The following is a 23,269-nucleotide window of genomic DNA, read 5'->3' on the forward strand; positions in this document are numbered from 1 at the left end:
CTGCCTCAGTGCCGGGGACCCGGGTTCGATTCCAACCTTGGGTGACTGTCTGTCTGTGCGGAGTTTGCACATATTGCCCACACATGGAAGTCCATGGTACCTGAAAAAGAGTGCGATCTGAACAGGAGGAATGCAGGATTACTGGGAGAAGGCCCTGGAATGGCACTAGGTACATTGCTCATTCAGAGAACCAGTGCAGACAAGATGGGCCAAAAGGCCTCTTCCTGTGCTGTCCTGTGGACCACCTCACCTAATCTAAGAGCCTGCGCTTGCTTTCTTTCTCAACTCGCTGCCGCTCCCTTTTGGGGCTGACTCACACACGGAGTTATATTGACGCCGGTGTTGTCTCCTTGGGCATGAGGCCATCGGTGAACATGTGAGAGAATCCGTCTTAGCAGTTTCCATCATGGATTGAACTCCCAACCTCTAGTGAACTATTTTTAGTCCCTGCCAATGATGCTGCCTAGCCACAAAGGAATAGGCTTTGTGCCCATTATTTTTATCCAAGAACTATTCAGGTCCTGAAGAAGACCAAAATGGTCCCTTCTCATTCAATCCTCTTTTTAAAAAAAATAATAATTTGCTCATTCCTGATGAATCTTGACGCTTTCTGACTTGATAATTGCTTGAACCATGTTTGGCTAAGGTAGGCCCCAGGCTTACTCCTTGTGGGGAGCAACCAGGGTTAGATCACCACCTGGTGGCTGGAGTTGAACATTGACAACACGGCCTGTGATTCTGTTGTTACCATCAACTGACTGCAACTAATGCTTGCCTGTCAACCATTGCGCCATAGTTTTGAAGTTATATGACTTGAGTTCTGGTGTTTGCTATTAAAGAATATTCATAACTCTTGAGCGACTGTTGTATATTTTAAATCTCAGATTTGGGCTGAAGATGACACTAGTTTTCGTTTGAGTAACAGGGTTTCATGCAGAATGTTTCAAAATGTCCACTGTAGCTTCTAGCTCTTTTTCTATACTTTTCTTTGCCTGAATCCACACCCAGGCTTAATGAATCGAGCATAGCAAACATCAATTGGTTACCAGACTTGTATAACCAAACTCAGAACAGTTAAACACCACAATGACTTCACCTTCAGGCCACAGGGTAGAAGTAGACTTCTGATAAAACTCAAACTAGGGCAAGATGTTGGAAAAACCATTTGATTTATCATTGTCACATGTATTGGGATACAGTGAGAAGTGTTTCTTGCGCACTATACAGACAAAGCACACCGTTCATAGAGAAGGAAAGGAGAGAGTGCAGAATGTAGTGTTACAGTCATAGCTAGGATGTAAGAGAAAGATCAACTTAATGCGAGGTAGGTCCATTCAAAGGTCTAACAGCAGCAGGGAAGAAGCTGTTCTTGAGTCGGTTGGTACGTGACCTCAGACTTTTGTATCTGTTTCCCGACGGAAGAAGGTGGAAGAGGGAATGTCCGGGGTGCGTGGGGTCCTTGATTATGCTGGCTGCTTTGCTGAGGCAGCAGGAAGTGTAGACGGAGTCAATGGATGGGGGGCTGGTTTGCGCGATGGGTGGGCTACATTCATGACCTTTTGTAGGTTCCTACAGCCATATAGGCTGTGCCAAAGCCAAATGGTTGACAACAGAACCAAGTAGTCCCGCTTGATTGGCATCCCATCCTTCAACGTTCCACCACTACACAGTGGCAAAAGTGTGTACCATCCACATTCACCCAAGGTTCCTTCTAAACCCGTGACTTGTACCATCTAGAAGGGCAAGGGCAGCAGATAAATGGGAACACCACCACTTACAAGTTCCCCTCCAAGCCACTCACCATCCTGACTTGGAAATATATCGGCTGTTCGCTGGGTCAAAATCCTGGAACACCCTCCCTAACAGCACTGCATGTATTTGCATCATCTGGTCCGTAGCGGGTTCAAGAAGGCAGCTCACCACCACTTCTCAAGGGGCAATTAGCGATGGGCAATAAATGCTGGTTTAGCCAGCGATGCTAATATCCCACAAGTTAATAATATATAAAATAAATTGATGCCCTAACTTTGTAAACTTCCATTTTAGCTTGGACTGGACCAACATTTCGAACTGAAATGCCCGTCTGTGTGAGACCTACAAGGTTTGACGTTGAATGGCATCTGACCATTGTGTATCCTAGTGACTGGAGAGGTGATGGCCTAGTGGTATTATCGCTAGACTATTAATGCAGAAACTCAGCCAAAGTTCTGGGGACCCGGCTTCGAATCCCGCCACGGCAGATGGTGGAATTTGAATTCAATAAAAAATATCTGGAATTAAGAATCTGCTGATGACCATGAAACCATTGTCGATTGTTGGAAAAACCCATCTGGTTCACCAGTGTCCTTTAGGGAAGGAAATCTGCTGTCCTTACCCGGTCTGGCCTACATGTGACTCCAGAGCCACAGCAATGTGGTTGACTCTCAACTGCCCTCCAAGGGCAACTAGGGACCTGCAATAAATGCTGTCCCAGCCAGCGACACCCATGTCCCACGAATGAGTTAAATAGTGCAAAAGAGCTGTAGTTCGAAGCGTTTAGCTTCTGAGATTTATGCAAGATTTTCTGCACTGTAAGTTAAAGCGGGAGAATTCTCATCCTGGTTTTCCAATCCCTTGTTCCTCTTTATCTCCGCAACCTCTCTCCAACCCTCTGATTTCCACATTCCTCCAATTCTGACTTGCCCAGTCTTCATGGGTGGCGCAGTGGTTGGCACTGCTGCCTCACTGCACCAGGGACCCGGGGTCGATTCTCGGCTCTGTTTAGAGTTTGCGCATTCTCCCCATGTCTGCGTGGGTTTCCTCCGGGTGCTCCGGTTTCCTCCCACAGTTTGAAAGACGTGCTGGTTAGGTGCATTGGCCATGCTAAATTCACCTCAGTGTACCCGAACAGGCGCTGGAGTGTGGCGACTAGGAGATTTTCACAGTAACTTCATTGCAGTGTTAATGGAAGCCAACTTGTGACACTAATAAACTTTATTGGTGGCCACATCTTCATCTGCCTGTGGGATCCTAAGCTCTGGAATTCTCGACCTGCATCTCTCCACTGCTTTTTTTTAACGGAGGTCCTTGTATCTTTGCTCTTTGACCAAGCTAAGGTTGCTGGTCCCTCAAATAATTTGAAATAAAAAGTGCTGGAAATACTCAGGAGGCCTGGCAGTGTCTGTGGAGTTAACGTCTCGAGTCCGATTGCCTTCAGAACTCTTTTAAAGGAAGAGTCATTTTAGACTCAACACTATCTCTGCTCCCGTCTCCACAGACGCTGCCAGACCTGCTGGGTTTTCCAGCACTTTCTGTTTTTATTTTGGATTTCCGGCGGCTGTAGTAGTTTATTTTTATTCTAGTATAAGATTGTTGTGGTCTGAATATGAAATAGTGTTTGCTGCTCCTCCCTCTGCCTGGGGGGTTCCACTGCATTGAGGGTGCTATGTAGACACAAGTTGTTGTTGGTGATGCCCCCCCCCCCCCCCGGGACATTCACCACAGTTCAGTGGTTGGGGCAGAGGACAGGCCATTCACCAGGACTTTAAACACCTCCACTGAATCCGAATCAAATATCTGATTGTCAAGATGTCTGCTGATATTTTTTTTTCTCCTCCCCTTCTTCTTTCCTCTTTCTCTCTCTCCTTTCTTTCTTCTTTCTTTCTCCTTCTTTCTTTCATTTTCTCTCTCTCTTCTTTTCTTTCTTTCTCTCTCTCTTTCTTTCTTTCCTTCTTTCCTTTCTTTCTTTCTTTCTCTCTCTCTCCTTTCTTTCGTTCTCTCGCTCTCGCTCTCACTCTCTCCTTTCGTTCGCTCTCGCTCTCTCCTTTCTTTCGCTCGCGCTCTCTCTCTCTCCTTTCTTTCGTTCGCTCTCTCTCTCCTTTCTTTCGCTCGCGCTCTCTCTCTCTCTCCTTTCTTTCGCTCGCGCTCTCTCTCTCTCTTTTCTTTCGCTCGCGCTCTCTCTCCTTTCTTTCGCTCGCGCTCTCTCTCTCTCTCTCCTTTCTTTCGCTCGCGCTCTCTCTCTCTCTCCTTTCTTTCGCTCGCGCTCTCTCTCTCTCTCCTTTCGCTCGCGCTCTCTCTCTCCTTTCTTTCGCTCGCGCTCTCTCTCTCTCTCCTTTCTTTCGCTCGCGCTCTCTCTCTCTCCTTTCTTTTGCTCGCGCTCTCTCTCTCTCTCCTTTCTTTCGCTCGCGCTCTCTCTCTCTCTCTCTCCTTTCTTTCGCTCGCGCTCTCTCTCTCTCTCCTTTCTTTCGCTCGCGCTCTCTCTCTCCTTTCTTTCGCTCGCGCTCTCTCTCTCCTTTCTTTCGCTCGCGCTCTCTCTCTCTCCTTTCTTTCGCTCGCGCTCTCTCTCTCCTTTCTTTCGCTCGCGCTCTCTCTCTCCTTTCTTTCGCTCGCGCTCTCTCTCTCCTTTCTTTCGCTCGCGCTCTCTCTCTCCTTTCTTTCGCTCGCGCTCTCTCTCTCTCCTTTCTTTCGCTCGCGCTCTCTCTCTCTCTCCTTTCTTTCGCTCGCGCTCTCTCTCTCTCCTTTCTTTCGCTCGCGCTCTCTCTCCTTTCTTTCGCTCGCGCTCTCTCTCTCCTTTCTTTCGCTCGCGCTCTCTCTCTCCTTTCTTTCGCTCGCGCTCTCTCTCTCCTTTCTTTCGCTCGCGCTCTCTCTCTCTCCTTTCTTTCGCTCGCGCGCTCTCTCTCTCTCTCCTTTCTTTCGCTCGCGCTCTCTCTCTCTCTCTCCTTTCTTTCGCTCGCGCTCTCTCTCTCTCTCTCTCTCTCTCCTTTCTTTCGCTCACGCTCTCTCTCTCTCTCCTTTCTTTCGCTCGCGCTCTCTCTCTCTCTCTCTCCTTTCTTTCGCTCGCGCTCTCTCTCTCCTTTCTTTCGCTCGCGCTCTCTCTCTCTTTCGCTCGCGCTCTCTCTCTCTCTCCTTTCTTTCGCTCGCGCTCTCTCTCTCTCTCCTTTCTTTCGCTCGCACTCTCTCTCTCTCTCCTTTCGCTCGCGCTCTCTCTCTCTCTCCTTTCTTTCGCTCGCACTCTCTCTCTCCTTTCTTTCGCTCGCGCTCTCTCTCTCTCTCCTTTCTTTCGCTCGCGCTCTCTCTCTCTCTCCTTTCTTTCGCTCGCGCTCTCTCTCTCTCCTTTCTTTCGCTCGCGCTCTCTCTCTCTCTCTCTCCTTTCTTTCGCTCGCGCTCTCTCTCTCTCTCTCCTTTCTTTCGCTCGCGCTCTCTCTCTCTCTCCTTTCTTTCGCTCGCGCTCTCTCTCTCTCTCCTTTCTTTCGCTCGCGCTCTCTCTCTCTCTCCTTTCTTTCGCTCGCACTCTCTCTCTCTCTCTCCTTTCGCTCGCGCTCTCTCTCTCTCCTTTCTTTCGCTCGCGCTCTCTCTCTCTCTCCTTTCTTTCGCTCGCGCTCTCTCTCTCTCTCCTTTCTTTCGCTCGCGCTCTCTCTCTCTCCTTTCTTTCGCTCGCGCTCTCTCTCTCTCTCCTTTCGCTCGCGCTCTCTCTCTCTCCTTTCTTTCGCTCGCGCTCTCTCTCTCTCTCCTTTCTTTCGCTCGCGCTCTCTCTCTCTCTCCTTTCTTTCGCTCGCGCTCTCTCTCTCTCTCTCTCCTTTCTTTCGCTCGCGCTCTCTCTCTCTCTCTCTCTCTCTCTCCTTTCTTTCGCTCGCGCTCTCTCTCTCTCTCTCTCCTTTCGCTCGCGCTCTCTCTCTCTCTCTCCTTTCTTTCGCTCGCGCTCTCTCTCTCTCTCTCCTTTCTTTCGCTCGCGCTCTCTCTCTCTCCTTTCTTTCGCTCGCGCTCTCTCTCTCCTTTCTTTCGCTCGCGCTCTCTCTCTCCTTTCTTTCGCTCGCGCTCTCTCTCTCCTTTCTTTCGCTCGCGCTCTCTCTCTCCTTTCTTTCGCTCGCGCTCTCTCTCTCTCTCCTTTCTTTCGCTCGCGCTCTCTCTCTCTCTCCTTTCTTTCGCTCGCGCTCTCTCTCTCTCTCTCCTTTCTTTCGCTCGCGCTCTCTCTCTCTCTCCTTTCTTTCGCTCGCGCTCTCTCTCTCTCCTTTCTTTCGCTCGCGCTCTCTCTCTCTCTCCTTTCTTTCGCTCGCGCTCTCTCTCTCTCTCCTTTCTTTCGCTCGCGCTCTCTCTCTCTCTCTCTCTCGCTCTTTCGCTCACGCTCTCTCTCGCTCTCTCTCTCTCTCTGGCTCTTTCGTTCTCTCTCTCTCCAAAAGGCTCTATGCGGTACCTCGAGTGTTCTGCGCTCACACAGCGAGGTTTGAAGACGGTGTTTGATGAAGCTATCCGTGCGGTGCTGTGCCCGGCTCCTGAAGAGAGGAAGAAACGGAAGTGTCTGCTGCTGTAAAGGTATTTGTCGTTTTGCTGGTGGTACGGAGCGGAGTGGACCATTCAGCCCCACCCTGCCCCTACCCCTCTGCTAGGCCACACACCGCTGTTTAGTACCTTGGCTCCATTTCTCCGGCTTTTTTCCCTGTCAGTGATTCCCAACCGGAGTGTTGCCGGCACTAAACCAAAACTAACCTTCGCCTTTGGCTCTGGGGTCGGCGAATCCCGGGCCTCCTGCGTGTGGGCGGCGGCTGGGAAGGAGCTGGGGGTGGGGTTCAGATTGTTTACACCGGTCAGGCCCAGTCCGTGACCCCTGGAAGCTGAAGACACAGGTCCCACACGAAGCGAAAACTCAAAGACGCAAAAACCCCTGGGGGAAGCGAGAGAGACGGGGGTTGTTTTTAAAATAAGAAGCACAGGCAAGTGGAGAGGGAGAAGTTTAAAGTTCCCTGTAAGGGAAGAAGACAGAAAATAGGAAGCGTGCCTCAACCTTTCTTCATAGTTCAGGGTAGCACGGTGGTTCGCACTGCTGCCTCACAGCGCCAGGAAGCTGGGTTCGATTCCTGGCTCGCGTCACTGTGTGTGGAGTCTGCACGTTCTCCCCATGTCTGCGTGGGTTTCCTCCGGGTGCTCCAGTTTCCTCCCACAGTCCGAAAGATGTGTGGGTTAGGTGGATTGGCCGTGCTAAATTGCCCCTTAGTGCCCAAAGATGTGTGGGTTAGGTGGATTGGCCATGCTAAATTGCCTCTTAGTGCCCAAAGATGTGTGGGTTAGGGGGATTGGCCGTGCTAAATTGCCTCTTAGTGCCCAAAGATGTGTGGGTTAGGTGGATTGGCCGTGCTAAATTGCCTCTTAGTGCCCAAAGATGTGTGGGTTAGGGGGATTGGCCGTGCTAAATTGCCCCTTAGTGCCCAAAGATGTGTGGGTTAGGTGGATTGGCCGTGCTAAATTGCCTCTTAGTGCCCAAAGATGTGTGGGTTAGGTGGATTGGCCGTGCTAAATTGCCTCTTAGTGCCCAAAGATGTGTGGGTTAGGTGGATTGGCCGTGCTAAATTGCCTCTTAGTGCCCAAAGATGTGTGGGTTAGGGGGATTGGCCGTGCTAAATTGCCTCTTAGTGCCCAAAGATGTGTGGGTTAGGTGGATTGGCCGTGCTAAATTGCCTCTTAGTGCCCAAAGATGTGTGGGTTAGGTGGATTGGCCGTGCTAAATTGCCTCTTAGTGCTCAAAGATGTGTGGGTTAGGTGGATTGTCCATGCTAAATTGCCTCTTAGTGCCCAAAGATGTGTGGGTTAGGGGGATTGGCCGTGCTAAATTGCCTCTTAGTGCCCAAAGATGTGTGGGTTAGGGGGATTGGCCATGCTAAATTGCCCCTTAGTGCTCAAAGATGTGTGGGTTGGGGGATTGGCCGTGCTAAATTGCCCCTTAGTGCTCAAAGATGTGCAGGTTAGGGGGATTGGCCATGCTAAATGTGGGGTAGAGGCTCTGGGTGAGATGCTCTGTCAGAGTCAGTGTAGACACGATGGGCCAAACATCCTCCTAATGCGTCGTGGGGATTCTGGGAGTGTGCCGTGTCGGGGACCGGTGCTCCATATCATCCGTCGTTGTTTTCGGCTCAGGATAGGCTTTGAGACGGTGCCGCGGTTATCTGGTTTCTGCGTGATGGGGTGGGGGGGGGTGGGGGTGGGGGGTGGGTTCGGAAACCCACCGCAGTTACTCCGAACTCTCGTAACGCGCGGCTAAATCTCGGCAAATCCACGTTGTGTCTGTTTGTTTCGCCCGACCTGTGTTCTGGAGCCACCCACGGGTCTTTTTCCTTTTGGGATGCCCTGAAGTTTCTAGATCGAACACCAGTTTCTCCCCCCCCCCCCCCCCCCCCCCCTCTCTATCTCCATTTCCCAAAGAATTGCAGTATCTCCTGCCAACACCAGATGGTGCTGCTGGCAGTGGTTCCTGCTGGCTCGCTGCACAGACCGTATTAGCGCGGTCGCACTGGGGCATCACGGATTTCCAAGAACTTGTAGTTGAAAATTGAAAGCAGCTTTCTGGAATTCCCCACCCCCTTACCCACCCCCCCTCCCCCCGTCCCCCCGCCTCCCACTGGTAGGTTGTTACGTGTGTTCCCTGTCCAAAAGGCAGCAATAATATGGTTCCCCCCCCCACCCCCCAAAATTCCTAGCCACACTCTCTCCGCAAGCATCAGGAACCCCTGGAACACTCTGCTGTACCATCTGATACTGAAGGAGCGGAATGCGACATGTCCGGGTCCCCCTTGTGGGACAGTCCGGCCCATGTGATCACCCAGCAGGGCAGGGGCCTAGTGGAAAAGAGCAAATTACTGCGGGTGCTGGAATCTGAAACCAAAAGAGAAAATGCTGGAAAATCTCAGCAGGTCTGGCAGCATCTGTCAGGAGCGATGAGAGCTGACGTTTCGAGTCCGGATGACCCTTTGTCAAAGCTGCGTAGTGGTATTGTCTCTGGACCAGTAATCCAGGGGCCCATGTTCTGGGGACCCGGGTTCGAATCCCACCACAGCAGAGGGTGAAATTTTGAATTCAATAAAAATCTGTAATTAAAAGTCTACTGATGACCATTGTCGGAAAAGCCCATCTGGTTCTCTAATATCCCTTCGGGGAAGGAAATCTGCCGTCCTTACCCGGTCTGGCCTACATGTGACTCCAGAGCCACAACAATGTGGTTGACTCTCAAATACTCTCTGGGATGGGCAATAAATGCTGGCCCAGCCAGCGATGCCCACATCCCATGAACGAATAAGGGTTAAAAGGTACGTTGCGGTTGCTATGATTGGCAACGCCCTCTTGCACTGGCAGAGCTGTGGTGAATGGGTCCAGTGTTGGGCGGGGGGGAGATTAACGGCGCTTGAGGGATGGTTCCGAGCCAGGCTGGCCGGCCCTGTGTTAACGTAACAAACTCTCTCTAATCCGTTTTCCTCTTCACATTCCAGCTGCACGGGCGATCGAGATTTCCAGACCCAGCCAAAGGAATGTGCCAGAAGGATCGAGTTGGAGCCCAGTGTCCCTGGATTAGTGATGCAATCTTTTGTAAGATACTCTGGGGGACCGGTTTAAAATTTTTTTTTTTTTTGGAAAACAAATTATTTTTGCTGTTTCTTTTGTAAATTGTTGAGTCCAGACCAAAAAAAAAAAGGCTTTTTCTTTTCGCTTGTGTTTGACATTGATCCTGTCTGTGTACAACACCCTAACGACGCCGGTTCCTTTGTTTTGACATCCCATCGCTTTAATAGTTTATCAAACCTTGAAATATCTGTTGCTGGGGGGGGGCGGGGGAGGGGGATGATGTATATTTTCTTTCTGGGTCCTTCTACACTTTTGAGCCAGTAGCGTGTGATGTCCTCCCAGAATATCCGCTCGAGGGAGCCGGGAAGATGCCGAGATTTTCGCTGAAAGCTCGATTACTCTCTCTCAAGTTGCGAAGCGTTTAAGACTCTTGTATTCGGCCCTTTTATTGAAACAAACTTCTTGACCCGTAAGGAAGTTGCATTTATATTTCTCTCTCTCTCTCTGAAATCTGTGTTGGAAGGAACGGCATTGCAAAGAGCTCTTCTCCAATGAAACCTAATGTCCGCATCAAGTGCCCCCAGGTTAGCCACAGCATAGTTAAATATAGAGCATTGACGCATCAGTATTTAAATAGTGTTTAGATGATTTCGAATCCAAGGCGCATTCAGTTGAAGTTCTCCCCCTCCCCTCTCAACTATTCCAACTATAGAACCAAAAATGAAAGCCCCTCACCTTTCCCGGCGAGTTAAATCTGTGCCACCTTCAGCAGTGTAGATGCTTGTTGTGTGTGTAGAATGTGCCAGGTGCTCTGAGTCCCTCCTGTTTGTCCCGCATGTTGGGGGAGGTTTCTGGAGTGGACTTGCTGGGGGCGCGGGTGGGCTTCGCATTGCTGCTATATAATCCGCTGTCCCTGTGGGTGCAGATCAGCTGTCACCCAGTCCCTGGCTAAAAGATTTTGGCTGGGGCTGGGGGGGGGAGAGGGGGCGTCAGAATTGGGTTGAACCCTTGCCTGTCTCACGGGGACTGTGTAACGAAGATGATGCTTCCCGCCCAGTTCCCTTCTAAATATTGTGGGCCTGTCTGCGTGTGTGTCTGCGTGTGTGTGTGTGTGTGTCTGCGTGTGTGTGTGTCTGCGTGTGTGTGTGTCTGCGTGTGTGTGTGTCTGCGTGTGTGTGTGTCTGCGTGTGTGTGTGTCTGCGTGTGTGTGTGTCTGCGTGTGTGTGTGTCTGCGTGTGTGTGTGTCTGCGTGTGTGTGTGTCTGCGTGTGTGTGTGTCTGCGTGTGTGTGTGTCTGCGTGTGTGTGTGTCTGCGTGTGTGTGTGTCTGCGTGTGTGTGTGTCTGCGTGTGTGTGTGTCTGCGTGTGTGTGTGTCTGCGTGTGTGTGTGTCTGCGTGTGTGTGCGTCTGCGTGTGTGCGTGTGTGTCTGCGCATTACAGCAAATGCAGCCTTTGATTCTGATTGATTTGCGCTCAGGCAGGTTAAAATCTAGTCAGGGGATAGTTTGTGCCACGATCTCTCATCACCGTCATTACCCCCCGCAGAGGGCGAAGGACTTACTGAACATGGAAATGTTGTGGCCCTAATTAATGCCACGGATGACTATGGCATCAACTTCTGAAGGGCCCACGTGGGGACTGAACCCCCCCCAACTGCACAAGAGGCCACGGACCTGCTGGTACCTTTACATCTCTCTCCACCGCCCCTCCCACCTCCACTCCCAAACCATTGCCAATTCGTACCCCAGGGATTCCTTTTTTCCCCCCCGGGTGTTGCCGGGAGTTTTCCCAGATAGATTTTGGGGACCATTTGAATGAGATCCCGGCGATAAGATGCTGGGAATTCCCAGCCCTGGCTGCATCACAGTGAAAATGGAGCCTGTCTTGTTTCGGAAGCAACGAATGCCTTTAGCTTTCCTTGTGGCCGCACTTTGCTTACCCCCCCCCCCCCCCCCCCCCCGCCCCCCTCTGCCGCGAGTCTCGGGGGACATTGCCCTCCAGAGATTGCTGTTCCAGGTTTCCTCTGAAACATTAGCTTTAATCGCGTCATGTACAATCTTCTTCCAGTAGCTGTCACGCTAGGCTGTACAAAAATTAAACTGTACAATCTCCAAGTATAATTAATATACAGTGTCATTCTGCTTTTGTGCCTTGCAACTTGTGTGAGAGCTGCTGGGCTCAAAATAGTCAGGATTTGAGAGATTTGCTATGAACTTGTCAATGCTTTTTCTAAGAAAATAAACTCAATGCTCTGAAACTCTGGACTCTCTACTTTTTATTTTTGTTCCTCTGCTTTGTAATACCCAAGGTTGACAGTCCATTCAGTTGAATCCATTTGACGCAATGTCAGTGGTTGTGATTGCCACTGTGAGTGGGTCTCACGTGGCAGGAGTGAGGGTGGTTGATCTGACACAGACGGCCAAGGTCGCAATTTGAGCTCTTGTTATTTATCATTTGTCACAAGTTAGGCTTACATTAACACGGCAATGAAGTTACTTTGAAAATCCCCCTAGTCGCCACACTCTGGCGCCTGTTCGGGTAACACTGGGCGAGGATTTAGCACCTAACCTGTACAGTCATAGAGGCTAGAGTCATCGAGGTTTACAGCATGGAAACAGGCCCTCCGGCCCAACTTGTCCATGCTTAGGGTTTTTTTTTAAACCCTGAAGCTAGTCCCAATTGCCCGCATTTGGCCCATATCCCTCTATACCCATCTTACCCATGTAACTATCTAAATGCTTTTTAAAAGATAAAATTGTACCCGCCTCTACTGCTACCTCTGGCAGCTCGTTCCAGACACTCACCACCCTCTGTGTGGAAAAAATTGCCCCTCTGGACACTTCTGTATCTCTCCCCTCTCACCTTAAGCTTATGCCCTCTAGCTTTAGACTCCCCTACCTTTGGGAAAAGATATTGACTATCTAGCTGACCTGTGCCCCTCGTTATTTTATAGACCTCTATAAGATCACCCCTCAGCCTCCTACGCTCCAGAGAAAAAAGTCCCAGTCTATGCAGCCTCTCCTTGTAACTCAAACCATCAAGTCCTGGTAGCATCCTAGTAAATCCTTTCTGCACTCTTTCTAGTTTAATATCCTTTCGATAATAGGGTGACCAGAACTATACACAGTATTCCAAGTGTGGCCTTACCAATGTCTTGTACAACTTCAACAAGACATCCCAACTCCTGTATTCAATGTTCTGACCGATGAAACCAAGCATGCCGAATGCCGCCTTCACCGCTCTGTCCACCTGTGACTCCACTTTCAAGGAGCTATGAACATGTACCCCTAGATCTCTATGTTCTGTAACTCTCCCCAACGCCCTACCATTAACTGAGTAAGTCCTGCCCTGGTTCAATCCACCAAACTACATCACCTCGCATTTACCTAAATTAAACTCCATCTACCATTCGTCAGCCCACTGGCCCAATTGATCAAGATCCCGTTGCAATTGGAGATAACTTTCTTTACTGTCCACTATGCCACCAATCTTAGTGTCATCTACAAGCTTACTAACCATGCCTCCTATATTCTCATCCAAATCATTAATATAAATGACAAATAACAGTGGACCCAGCACTGATCCCTGAGGCACACCGCTGGTCACAGGCCTCCAGTTTGAAAAACAACCCTCTACAACCACCCTCTGGCTTCTGTCAAGAAGCCAATTTTGTATCCATTTAGATACCTCGCCCTGGATCCCGTGAGATTTAACCTTATGCAACAACCTACCATGTGTTACCTTGTCAAAGGCCTTGCTAAAGTCCATGTAGACAACATCAACTGCACTGCCCTCATCTACCTTCTTGGTTACCACTTCAAAAAACTCAATCAAATTTGTGAGACATGATTTTCCACTCACAAAGCCATAATGACTGTCCCTAATCAGTCCTTGCGTCTCTAAATGCCTGTAGATCCTGTCTCTCAAAATACCTTCCAACAACTTACCCACCACAGATGTGAGGCTCACTGGCCTGTAGTCCCCAGCCTTTTTAAACAAAGGCACAACATTTGCCACTCTCCAATCTTCAGGCACCTCACCCGTGACTATCGATGACTCAAATATTTCAGCTAGGGGACCCACAATTTCCTCCCTAGCCTCCCACAAAGTCCTGGGATACACTTCATCAGGTCCCGGGGATTTATCTACTTTGATGCGCTTTAAGACTTCCAGCACCTCCTTCTCTGTAATACGTACACTCCTCAAGACATCACCATTTATTTCCCCAAGTTCCCAACATCCATGCTTTTCTCAATAGTGAATACTGATGAGAAATATTCATTTAGGATCTCACCCATCTCTTGTGGATCGGCACATAGATGACCTTGTTGATCCTTAAGAGGCCCTACTCTCTCCCTTGTTACTCTTTTGCCCTTTATGTATTTGTAGAAGCTGTTTGGATTCTCCTTTGCCTTATCTACCAAAACAATCTCGTGTCCCCTTTTTGCCCTCCTGATTTCTCTCTCAACTCTACTCCTACACCCCCTGTACTCTTCAAAGGATTCACTTGATCCCAGCTGCTTATGCACGTCATGTGCCTCTTTCTTCTTCTTGACCAGGGCCTCAATATCCCGAGTCATTCAGGGTTCCCGACTTCTGCCAGCCTTGCCCTTCACTCTAAGAGGAATGTGCTTACCCTGAACCCTGGTTAACACACTTTTGAAAGCGTGCCACTTAGCAGACGTCCCTTTGCCTTTCCACAGACTCCCCCAATTAACTTTTGCAAGTTCCTGCCTGATATCATCAAAATTGGCCTTGCCCCAATTTAGGATTTTAACTTTTGGGCTGGACCTATCATTCTCCATAGCGATCTTAAAACTAATGCAATTATGGTCACTGGTCCCTCACTAATACTTCTGTCACTTGCCCTTCCTTATTTCCCAAGAGGAGGTCAAGTTTTGCCCCCTCTCCAGTTGGGCCATCCACATACTGAATGAGAAATCCCTCCTGAATACACTAAAAATTTCTCTCCATCCAACCCTCTAATACTATGGCTGTCCCAGTCAATGTTGGGAAAGTTAAAATCTCCGACTATTACCACCCTATTTTTCTTGGAGCTATCTGTAATCTCCTTACATATTTGCTCCTCAATTTCCCGCCGACTATTTGGGGGCCTATAGTACACCCCTATCAAAGTGATTTCCCCCTTCTTATTTCTCAGTTTCTTTCAGACTGTGGGAGGAAACCGGAGCACCCGGAGGAAACCCACGCAGACACGGGGAGAACGTGCAGACTTCGCACAGACAGTGACCCAAGCCGAGAATCGAACCCGGGTCCCTGGCGTTGTGAGGTAGCAGTGCTAACCACTGTGCCACCATGCCGTCCCATTTATTGTCCATCTCGAGTTGCCGTTCGGAAGGTGGTGGGTGAGCTGCCACCTTGAACCACTGCAGTCCCTGAGGTGTAGGTACACCCACACTGCTGTTAGGGAGGCAGTGTAGTTGTATTATCGCTAGGCTCTTAATCCAGAGACTTGGCTAACGTTCTGGGGACCCAGGGTCGAATCCCACCACGGCAGATGGTGGAATTTGAATCCGACATATAAAACAAAATATCTGGAATTAAGAATCTGCTGATGACCATGAAACCATTGTCGATTGTCGAAAAAACCCATCTGGTTCATTAATGTCCTTGAGGGAAGGAAATCTGCCATCCTTACCCGGTCTGGCCTACATGTGATTCCAGAGCCACAGCAATGTGGTTGACTCTCAACTGCCCTCGGGCAACTAGGGATGGGCAATACATGCTGGCCCAGCCAGCGACGCCCATGTCCCACAAATGAATTTTTAAAGAAAAGGTGGGGTGGAGTTACAGGATTTTGACCCAGCGATTATATATTTCCAAGTCAGGATGGTGAGTGGCTGGGAGGGGAACTTGGTGGTGTTCCCATGTATCTGCTGCTCTTGCCCTTCTAGATGGTAGAGGTCATGGGTTTGGAAGATGCTGGTCAAGGAGCCTTGGTGAGTTGTTGCAGTGCATCTTGTAGATGGTACACACGACTGCCACTGTGCGTCGATGGTGTAGGGAGTGGATATTTGTGGATGTGGCGCCAATCAAGCGGGGCTGCTTTGTCCCGGGTGGTGTTGAGCTTCTTGAGTGCTGTTGGAGCTGCCCCCATCCAGGCAAGTGAGGAGTATTCCATCACACTCCTGACTTTTGCCTTGTGGAGCGTGGAAGGCTTTGGGGAGTCAGGAGGTGAGTTACTTGTCACAGGATCCCCATTCTCTGATAATCCTCTGGTAGCCACAATATATGGCGAGGCCAATTCAGTTTCAGGTCCATAGTAACCCCAGGATATAGATAGTTGCTAATCCCCCTGACACTAAGGGGCAATTTAGCATAGCCATTGCACCTAACCTGCACATCTTTGGGAGAAAACAGGACCACCCGGAGGAAACCCACACAGACACAGGGAGAACGTGCAAACTCCACACAGACAGTCGCCCAAGGCTGGAATTGAACCCAGGTCCCTGGCGCTATGAGGCAGCAGTGCTATTCACTGTGCCGCCCCATTCAAGCCCTATTACAGGACCTCATCTCGGGGATAGTCAGACAAAAGGTCTCAACAGAAGAATAACCTAGGACATTGGGATGACGTTCCCAGAATTGTCTAGTTAAGACGCTGGTTGCTACTCAGTTTTGAGTAGATGAGAGAGCAGGGGCCATGATTATAAGTTGAACAAGAAAGTAAAGTTTATTAGTCACAAGTAGGCTTACATTAACACTGCAATGAAGTTACTGTGAAAATCCCCCAGTCGCCACACTCCGGTGCCTGTTCGGGTTACACTGAGGGAGAATTTAGCATGGCCAATGTACCTGACCAGCACGTCTTTCAGACTGTGGGAGGAAACTGGAGCACCCGGAGGAAACCCACGCAGACACGGGGAGAACCTACATGCCCCACGCAGACAGTGACCCTGGTGCTGTGAGGCAGCAGTGCCACCCATAAAAGTCGAAGGAGTGTTAAAAGAATTTGCAGCACAGGAACCAACTATTTGGCTAACCGGTCGATGCCTGTGTATGTTCCACATCAGCCGCTGCCCGTCTTACACAGAGGGAAAGGAACTTAAAAAGATAAACTAAGTGTCTCGACCCTTGTGATTATGCAGTTGGAAAGGCCCTTGGCAGGGCGCATTACTGTGCGGGTAGTAGTATTGTGGTAAGGTTATTGGATTGGTAATCCAGATGCCCGGACTCGTGCTTTGGAGACGCGAGTTCAAATCCCACCGCAGGAGCTGAGGGGATTTAAATTTAATTAATAAATCTGGAATGAAAGGCCAGTCTTATCAATCATGATCACGGAACTACTGAATTTGTGGTTTAGCGAAAATCTATCTGGTCCCCAAACTGTTGTTCAGGAGAGGAAGCCTGCCATCCTTGTCTGCTCTGACCTACACAGTGGTTAGCACTGCTGCCTCACAGCGCCACGGACCCGGGTTCAATTCCGGCCCCAGGTGACTGTGTGGAGTCTGCACGTTCTCCCCGTGTCTGCATGGGTTTCCTCCCGGGTGCTCCGGTTTCCTCCCACAGTCCAAAGATGTGCAGGTTAGGTGGATTGGCCATGTTAAATTGTCCCTTAGTGTCCAAAGATGTGCAGGTTAGGGGGATTGGCCATGCTAAATTGTCCCTTAGTGCCCAAAGATGTGCAGGTTAGGGGGATTGGCCATGCTAAATTGCCCCTTAGTGTCCAAAGATGTGTAGGTTAGGTGGATTGGCCATGCTAAATTGCCCCTTAGTGTCCCAAGATGTGTAGGTTAGGGGGGTTGGCCATGCTAAATTGTCCCTCAGTGCCCAAAGATGTGCAGGTTAGGGGGATTGGCCATGCTAAATTGCCCCTTAGTGTCCAAAGATGTGCAGGTTAGGGGGATTGGCCATGCTAAATTGCCCCTTAGTGTCCAAAGATGTGTAGGTTAGGGGGATTGGCCATGCTAAATTGCCCCTTAGTGCCCAAAGATGTGTAGGTTAGGGGGGTTGGCCATGCTAAATACGTGGGGTTGTGGGGAGGGGAGAGGGCCTGGGTAAGATACTCTGTGAGAGAGTCGGTGCAGACGCGAGGGGCCGAATGGCCTTTTTCTGCACTATAGGGATTCTATGATTCTATACAAGTGACTCCAAGCCACACAACAGTGTGGCTGACTTTTAACTGGTCTCAACCCACGCAATTGTGCCGGGGCAAGTGGTGGGGCATGGGGCAGAGGGGGGGTGTGGGTCAGGGGGGAGGGGGGGGGGTGTGGGGGAGTATGGGGCAGTGGTAAGCACTGTGGGTATATCTGCACCACATGGACCCCATGCCCTCCCCCCCCTGCGCCGTTCAAGAAAACGGCCCACCACCATCACCTGGCGAGCATTTGGGATTGGGAAACAAACGTCGGCCTAGCCTTTGGTCCGCTCATCCCAGGAATGCATAAATTTAGAAAAAAAATAATTTTGGCCTTGTGTCAATAATGATTATCGCCAGCGCAGTGACCTTGTCTGGGGGGGGAGAGGGAATGTGTCGTGATGCTGTTGCCGGGTGGAGGGGCACTCAGTGCTCAGATAGATGGTGCAGTCAACTCGCACTCTCTCTTACGGTGACCTGACCACCTGACGCTGTTCAGGTCCTGATAACTTCCCCTGGAGGCCAGGTTGCCCAGGCGATTGTCATCAGCATTTTCTGCCTCTGTAGGTTTTTCTATATTACAATGAGAAATCATGTGTGAACACTTGACGGAGGAAGGAATCTAATTGGTTTACTCACCTTGACGACCGCACTATGTTAAGCCTGGCTGAGTTTAGCTCAAACTAACCTACCTATATCTATCTCTCTCTGTCTCTCTTGCTCTCTCTCTCTCTCTCCTTTGTCCCCACTGTAAAAACCATGACCCAGAAGTTGCCGGATCTCTCAATGATGTAGGCCATTGCTGTTCATTAGAACATAGAACAGTACAGACAAGGAACAGGCCCTTCGGCCCACAATGTTGGGCCGAACATGACGCCAAATTCAACTAATCCCTATTGCCCCCCCCTTGGTCCATATCATAGAATCCCTACAGTGCAGAAGGAGGCCATTCGGCCCATCGAGTCTGCGCCGATCACAATCCCACCCAGGCCCTATTCCCGTAACCCCACATATTTACCCTGCTAATCCCCCCTGACACTAAGGGGCAATTTAGCATGGCCAATCAACCTAACCCGCACATCTTTGGACTGTGGGAGGAAACCGGAGCACCCGGAAGAAACCCACACAGACACGGGGAGAATGTGTAAACTTCGCATAGACAGTGACCCAAAACCGGAATTTAACCCGGGTCCCGGGTACTATGAGGTAGCAGTGCCAACCACTGTGCCACCGTGCCGCCCCTCTATTCCTTGCATATTCATGTGCTTATCTAAAAGCCCCTTAAATGCTTCTATCGTATCTGCCTCCACCACCACCCCTGGCGGTGCATTCCAGACACCTACCACTCTTTGTGTAAAAAAACTTGCCCTTCACATCTTTAAACTTTCCCATAAGATTGGGGGTTGAATTAGGCCATCCGGCCCATCGAGTCTGCTCCGCCATTCAATCATGGCTGATATGATTGTCATCCCCATTCTCCATAACCCCTGATCTCCTTATTAATCAAGAACCTATCTATCTCTGTCTTAAAGACACTCAATGACCTGGCCTCCACAGCCTTCTGCGGCAAAGAGTTCCACAGATTCACCACCCTCTGGCTGAAGAAATTCCTCCTCATCTCTGTTTTAAAGGAGCGTCCCTCTACTCTGAGGTTGTGCCCTCGGGTACTGCTCCCTCCCACGAGTGGAAACATCCTCTCCACATAGAATCCCTACAGTGCAGAAGGTGGCCATTCGGCCCATTGTGCCTACACCGACCACAATCCCACCCAAGCCCTATCCCCATAACCCCAGGTAGTCCCCCCGACATTAAGGGGCAATTTATCATGGCCAATGCACCTAACCAGCACGTCTTTCAGACTGTGGGAGGAAACCCATGCAGACACGGGGAGAATGTGCAAACTCCACACAGACAGTGACCCAAGCCGGGAATCAAACCCGGGTCCCTGGCGCTGTGAGACAGCAGTGCTAACCACTTTGCCACTGTGTCCACTCTATCTAGTTTCTGTCAGTATCCTCTGAGTTCCTCCTCTCATCTTAAGTGCGTGCCTCCTAGTATTGGACATTTCCACTCTGGGCAAAAGAGTCTGACTGTCGACCCTATCGATGCCTCTCATAATTTTATAGACTTCTATCAGGTCTCCCCTCAGCCTCCGCCGCTCCAGAGAAAACAACCCTAGTTTGTCCAACCTCTCCTAATAGCTCATACCCTCTAACCCAGGCAGCATCCTGGTAAACCTCTTCTGCACCCTCTCCAAAGCCTCCGCATCCTTCCTGTAATGTGGCGACCGGAATTGAACGCAAGGACCGGCCGAACCAAAGTTTGCCCCCTCAATCATCATCACAAAAACCCACGATCCGCTCATTCCCAAACTGCTGTGTGTGGGATCTTGCTGTGCGCAAATTGGCGACATTGAGACAGTGACTACACTTCAAAAAAGTACCTCATTGGGCGTAAAGCACTTTTAAGACACCCCGTGGTCACGCAAGGTGTGATATAAATGCAGGTCTGCCTTTTCCATTGCAATTATGAGGTTGTTGGATTGCCCACATTGGGCTAAACATTATGGCCCCGCATGGGCAAGTTGATGGGAAGGGGGAGGGTGGGTAGAGTTTCAGTGGTGTAATGCCCTTCACATGCCTGCGATCACCTACCCACCCATGGGCATTTCATTGGCACCAAAGGGGGTGTCAAACTGCCAAGTCATGGGCAAATCAATGGCCATTGAAGAGCCTCCTCTTGCCCTCGCTGGCATCTTACTCATCCTCCGAGAAGGCCGGTACTGCATGTCCACCTTCATGGCTGTGTTGGGGAGGAACCTATTGATTGGCCACACATCAGAGTCTCCCACGCCCCCTGTATATTTCTCCTCCCCTTTTGCTCTGTTGATCTTACCTCTCCTAGCCAGCAGGCTCCTGGGAGACTCCAGGCTCCTGCTCCCTGCTGCTCCTCTCCAGGATTGCCTGAAGTTCCAGCAGCGGCCACAGCACCCGGTGGTGCTGTTCGGACTAGAGCTGTCAGCCACTTGGTTGGCCCGGCAGCTTTTAGAGGCAGGGCTTCCTCTCCGATGGGGGCGGGAAAGCGTGCGTCAAAGTGATTAATGGCCCGGTGATTGCAGACCTGCCCAAGTGCAGGGCGGTAGTGCAGTGGTATTATCACTGGGCTAGTAATCCAGAGACCCAGGATAATGTTCTGGGGACCCGGATTCGAATCCCACCACGGCAGATGGTGAAATTTGAATTCATTAAAAATCCGGAATTAAAAGTCTAAAGATGTCCATGAAACCATTGTCGGAAAAATCCATCTGGTTCACTAATTCGCTAGTGGTTCTGGTTAGTGGCACGGTTAACACTGCCTCACAGCGCCAGGGACCAGGGTTCGATTCCCGGCTTGGGTCACTGTCTGTGTGGAGTTTGCACATTCTCCCCGTGTCTGCGTGAGTTTCCTCCGGGTGCTCCCGTTTCCTCCCACACTCAAAAGATGTGCGGGTTAGGTGCGTTGGCCATTGCCCCACCCCCACAGACATTGCCCCACTCCCACAACATTACTGGCCCCCTTATCCTCCCACCTCCCGCTACCGAGATCGATTGTGGCCCCCTGCCCCCCTTCGCCTCCCACTGATTGCCCGCAGAGTGGCAGTGGACCCCCCTGCCCCACCCTGCCCCCCGAACCTTCCCAACAGAGAATGATCTGTTAAGTGGATTGGCTGTGCTAAATTATCCTTTGGTATCTGGGAACTAACTAGGGTAAATGCATGGGGATAGGGCCTGGGTAGGATTGTGGTCGGTGCAGACTCGATGGGCCGAATGGCCTCCTTCTGCACTGTAGGGATTCTATGTCCCCTCGTAACTGACCCTTCAACTAAGACAGAATCACAGAATACTACAATATTCATGTATATTTGAATCCAATTTAACGTCCCCCACAAGAGGGACATACAATATCCAAATTGACAAGATTAAGATTAAGAGATTCCTGGATGAGTACATGGGACTTAATAGGATGGAGGGTTATAGTTAGGCCTAAAAGGTAGGGATATGTTCGGCACAACTTGTGGGGCTGAAGGGCCTGTTTTGTGCTGTAGTTTTTCTTTCTTTCTTTCTGAGATAAGGGGCAGCATGGTGACACAGTGGTTAGCACTGCTGCCTCACAGTGCCAGGGACCCTGGTTCAATTCCGGCCACGGATGACTATCTGTGTGGAGTTTGCACATTCTCCCCGTGTCTGCTTGAGTTTCCTCCGGGTGCACCGGTTTCCTCCCACAGTCCAAAGATGTGCAGGTTAGGTTGATGGGCCATGCTAAATTGCCCTTTAGTGTCTCAAGATGTGTAGGTTAGGGGGATTAGCCATGCTAAATTGCCCCTTAGTGTCCCAGGATGTGTAGGTTAGGTGGATTGCCCATGCTAAATTGTCCCTTAGTGTCCCAAGATGTGTAGGTTAGGTGGATCGGCCATGCTAAATTGCCCCTTAGTGTCCCAAGATGTGCGGGTTAGGTGGATTGGCCATGCTAAATTGCTCCTTAGTGTCCCAAGATATGCAGGTTAGGTGGATTGGCCATGCTAAATTGCCCCTTAGTGTCCCAAGATGTGCAGGTTAGGTGGATTGGCCATGCTAAATTGCCCCTTAGTGTCCCAAGATGTGCGGGTTAGGTGGATTGGCCATGCTAAATTGCCCCTTAGAGTCCAAAGCTGTGCAGGTTAGGTGGATTGGTCATGCTAAATTGCCCCTTAGAGTCCAAAGATGTGCAGGTTAGGTGGATTGGCCATACTAAACTGCTCCTTAGTGTCCCAAGATGTGCAGGTTAGGTGGATTGGCCATGCTAAATTGCCCCTTAGAGTCCAAAGATGTGCAGGTTAGGTGGATTGGTCATGCTAAATTGTCCCTTAGTGTCCAAAGATGGGCGGCATGGTAGCACAGTGGTTAGCACTGCTGCTTCACAGCTCCAGGGACCTGGGTTCGATTCCTGGCTTGGGTCACTGTCTGTGTGGAGTTTGCACATTCTCCTCGTGTCTGCGTGGGTTTCCTCCGGGTGCTCCGGTTTCCTCCCACCGTCCAAAGATGTGCAGGTTAGGTTGATTGGCCATGCTAAAATTGACCCTTCGAGTCCTGAGATGTCTAGGTTAGAGAGATTAGTGGGTGGGATATGGGGATAGGGCCTGGGTGGGATTGTGGTCGGTGCAGACTCGATGGGCCGAAGGGCCTCTTTCTGCACTGTAGGGTATCTATCTATCTATCTATGTGTAGTTTAGGGGGATTAGCAGGGTAAATACGTAGGTTACGGGATAGGAGCTGGGTGGGATATTTGTCGGTGCAGGCTCAATGGGCTGAATGGCCTCTGACTGCACTGTAGGGATTCTATGATATGGAATTGCCCATCTTGGGCTTGACCTGAGCCAAAAGCCAATCAATTAATTCTGCAGCTGCTATGAATGGACATGAATTCCAGATCATTAGTCCCCGTTGCACTGTGGATGTACCTGCGCTGATAAAAATCTAGAGGCATAGATGGGGTGGATAGTCAGAGGCTTTTCCCCAGAGTGGAAGGGTATGAGAGGGCACAGGTTTTAGTTGGTGTTAAGTTCCGGGGAGACGTGAGGGGAAGGTTTTTCACACAGAGGGTGGTGGGTGCTTCGAACGCGCTGCCAGTGGAGGTGGTGGAAGCGGGCACATTGGCAACACGTATCCTGACAGACACATGAACAGGAAGTGAACAGAGGGATAGAACCCATGGCCGGAATTTTAGCAGGTCTGGCAGCATCTGCAAGGAGAGAAAAGAGCTGACGTTTCGAGTCCAGATGACCCTTTGTCAAAGCTAAAAGGCCTAGAAAGTGGGAGATATTTATACTGCAGGGGGACGGAATGAAAGCTGAT

At 50.3% G+C, this 23,269-nt stretch overlaps 1 protein-coding gene across 1 annotated transcript in view; it reads left to right on the forward strand.

Annotated features, from left to right (window-relative positions):
* LOC144509119 (ras-related C3 botulinum toxin substrate 1-like) overlaps positions 1–11,558 on the forward strand; it is an 81,984-nt gene extending 70,426 nt beyond the window's left edge. Inside the window, exons 6-7 of the mRNA XM_078237491.1 lie at positions 6,156–6,288; positions 9,231–11,558. Of these exons, the coding sequence (XP_078093617.1) occupies positions 6,156–6,286 (131 nt within the window). The 3' untranslated portion in view covers positions 6,287–6,288; positions 9,231–11,558. The remainder of the gene's footprint in view (positions 1–6,155; positions 6,289–9,230) is intronic.
* The last annotated feature ends 11,711 nt before the right edge of the window (positions 11,559–23,269 follow it).

This window comes from Mustelus asterias, chromosome 21 (genome assembly GCF_964213995.1).
Source record: "Mustelus asterias chromosome 21, sMusAst1.hap1.1, whole genome shotgun sequence".
In the NCBI taxonomy this organism is placed as follows: Eukaryota; Metazoa; Chordata; class Chondrichthyes; order Carcharhiniformes; family Triakidae; genus Mustelus; species Mustelus asterias.